Genomic DNA, 2,766 nt, shown 5'->3' on the forward strand with positions numbered 1-2,766 from the left:
GCGGCTGGTCACCCTCTCCTCCTCCTCCTCCTCCTCCTCGGCGGCGCAGGAAGTTCAAGCGGGCCATGAACGTGTTCAAGAGGCTGGAGAGCTACAGCCGCTCCCCCCTCTTCTCCCACATCCTCACCGCGCTGCGCGGGCTCAGCTCCATCCACGTCTACGGGACAGCCGAGGACACGGCCTCACTCCGCTCATTGGGGAGCCCTAGAGCCTCCTCCCCTGGGGACAGAGTGGAGGCGACACAGGAAATGCAGACCTGGGGCAGTGGGCAGGGCACCCACCTGCTACTGCAGTTCACAGTAAGAAGTGTCCCGGGCCCGCACTTTTTCATTAGTTTTTTTTTTTTTATGTTATTTATTTATTTTTTGAAATATATTTTTATTGATGTCAGAGGGGGAGAGGGAGAGAGAGATAGAAACATCAGTGATGAGAGAGAACCGTGGACCGGCTGCCTCCTGCCCGCCCCCCACGGGGGATGGAGCCCACAGCCCCGGGCCTGTGCCCTGACCGGGAATCGAACACTGACCTCCTGGGTCCTAGGTGGACGCTCAGCCTCTGAGCCACACCGGCCGGCCGCGCAGTTGTTTTTTCTTTCCCTTCCAAACAGGCATCTAATTTTCATAAAATGAGGACCAGGAACTTTCTAAGTAACAGGTTTTCTTTTAGTACATTCGCACCCATAGGTGTACCTTCTGTATGTTTGCTAAAACAAGCAAAACTTGCCCTAGCTGGTTTGGCTCAGTGGATAGAGTGTCGGCCTGCGGACTGAAGGGTCCCAGGTTCGATTCCGGTCAAGGGCACATGCCTGGGTTGCGGCTCAATCACCAGTGGGGGGTGTGCAGGAGGCAGCCAATCAATGATTCTCTCTCGTCATTGATGTTTCTATCTCTCTCCCCCTCTTCCTTCCTCTCTGAAATCAATAAATTATATATATTAAAAAAAAAAAAAAAAGCAAAACTTAATTGTGTCCTAGGGCCTTAGAGACTTGTCAGGGCCAAACAGGGATGGACAAGAAGCTCGCAGTCCGGTGGAAGACGGAGACACAGAAATATGACATGTTTGTGTAGTAGTCCGGGTGGGAGGTGACAAGCGGCATGGGAGAGGAGCCGATAAAAGGCCAGCAGAGTTCAGGGAGGGATCCCGGAGGGCTCTCTGGAGGAGGTGGCATCTGAGCTGGCCTCGGAGCCTGGTCAGACGGGGCGTGGGAGACGGTGTGTGTTCATTAGCTGGGATGTGGATGAACCCGGCACCAGCTCTCCCGTGGCCCTGGAGAGCCCCTGAGGACAGTGCGGACAGTAGGGCTGCGGGGTCCGGGAGCGATGCTGGCACGCAGTCAGCACTGAGAGCCCGTCGATGCTCAGCACCCACAGGGGACACAGCCCCCGGGCAGAGGTGCAGAGGGAGGCATCACCTCCCATTCACACATTTATTTATTCACTGTCCTTGGCCCAGTGAAGGTCGCGAGCAGGGGTAGGTGGTGGGCCTGAGGGGCTCAGGGCCTAGATCGGGGGTCTGGTCAACTCCATGGCTGAGAAAGGGGAGGGGGGAATCCCCCAGAGAGAAGTCAGGTTGTGCCCTGGCTGGCGTGCTCGGAGGTTCGAGCGTTGGCCCATGCGCCCAAGGGTGGCCAGTTCAGGTCCCGGTCAGGACCACGCACCTGGGTTGCAGGTTTGATCCCGGCACTGGTCGGGGTTCGCGCAGGAGGCAACCAATCGATGTGTCTCTCTCACATTGCTGTTCCTCTCTCTCCCTCCCCCTCCTCCTCCACTCTGAAAAGCAATGAAAACAATACCCGCGGGTGAGGGTAGGCGACAAAAAAGGGAGGTCAGGCTGTGCTGGTGGGTGGGAGCGGCGGCCGAGGGGTGACCTTGGGAAGCCCTTGGACAGACCAACACAGTGGCTCCGCGTGTCCCTTCCCTCGAGGTTTAACAGGCTGAACGACATGCAGAATAACTACCAGCTGATGTTCCTGTTCTCCACGCGCTGGGTGTCGCTGAGGATGGAGCTTATGGCCAACCTGGTGACCCTGGCCGTGGCCTTGTTCGTGGCCCTCGGGATGTCCTCGGCCTCCCACTCCTTCCAAGCCTTGACCATCAGCCTCATTCTGCAGGTGAGGGGCGGGGTGGCGGGACAGCGGGCTCGGTGTGGTGAGTGTGGGCAGGCCCGGGGGGCCCGTGGGACGGTGGTTCCGCCTGGGACTTGGCCGCGGGTGACCACGTGACATGAGCCACGTGCTGGGCCTTCTGGATCCGCTGCTCCGCTTCCTTGGCCCCTCTGAGCGGGACGCCTGCATGAAAGACCACCCGAGGCAGAGGACGTAGGAATTGAAGGCGAGCGGACGGCAGGGTCCAGCCTCTACGCGCGGGTGGGGAAACTGAGGCCCAGAGAGGAGGAGGGGTTGTTCGAATGGACAGAGCGTTAGAAGCAGAGCCAGGCCAAGGACGCTGGCCTCTCGGATGCCTGGCTGGTGTCGCTTCACGTTGCTGTTGTACCCTGACCCAGCTGTCACTCTCCTGAGTGATGTGGGGAGGCGGTTGGAGAGGGAGGGGTCCCCGCTCCTGCAGGCTTCCTCAGCCCGCTGACCCCGCTCCAGAGCACGGGGTCTGGGGATCTAGCTTGAATCAGGGTGTCTAGGGGGTCCTGATGTGCTGTCAGCGTCCCTCCCGGGCTCGGGGGGAAGGGACGGCTGGTCAGGCTCACGGCCACAGACGCCTGCGGGAGGCGGACTCGGAGGAACGCTGGCTGCTGGCCCGGGTGCCCCTCCCC

General features: G+C 59.9%; 2 protein-coding genes across 2 annotated transcripts in view; one reads left to right on the forward strand and one right to left on the reverse strand.

Annotated features, from left to right (window-relative positions):
* LONP2 (lon peptidase 2, peroxisomal) overlaps nucleotides 1–2,766 on the reverse strand; it is a 195,725-nt gene that overhangs the window by 78,592 nt on the left and 114,367 nt on the right. The gene's annotated exons all lie outside the window — the stretch shown is intronic.
* ABCC11 (ATP-binding cassette, sub-family C (CFTR/MRP), member 11) overlaps nucleotides 1–2,766 on the forward strand; it is a 49,956-nt gene that overhangs the window by 42,551 nt on the left and 4,639 nt on the right. Inside the window, exons 23-25 of the mRNA XM_014528394.1 lie at nucleotides 47–189; nucleotides 1,117–1,120; nucleotides 1,924–2,110. Of these exons, the coding sequence (XP_014383880.1) occupies nucleotides 47–189; nucleotides 1,117–1,120; nucleotides 1,924–2,110 (334 nt within the window). The remainder of the gene's footprint in view (nucleotides 1–46; nucleotides 190–1,116; nucleotides 1,121–1,923; nucleotides 2,111–2,766) is intronic.

This window comes from Myotis brandtii, unplaced genomic scaffold (assembly GCF_000412655.1).
Source record: "Myotis brandtii unplaced genomic scaffold, ASM41265v1 scaffold633, whole genome shotgun sequence".
In the NCBI taxonomy this organism is placed as follows: Eukaryota; Metazoa; Chordata; class Mammalia; order Chiroptera; family Vespertilionidae; genus Myotis; species Myotis brandtii.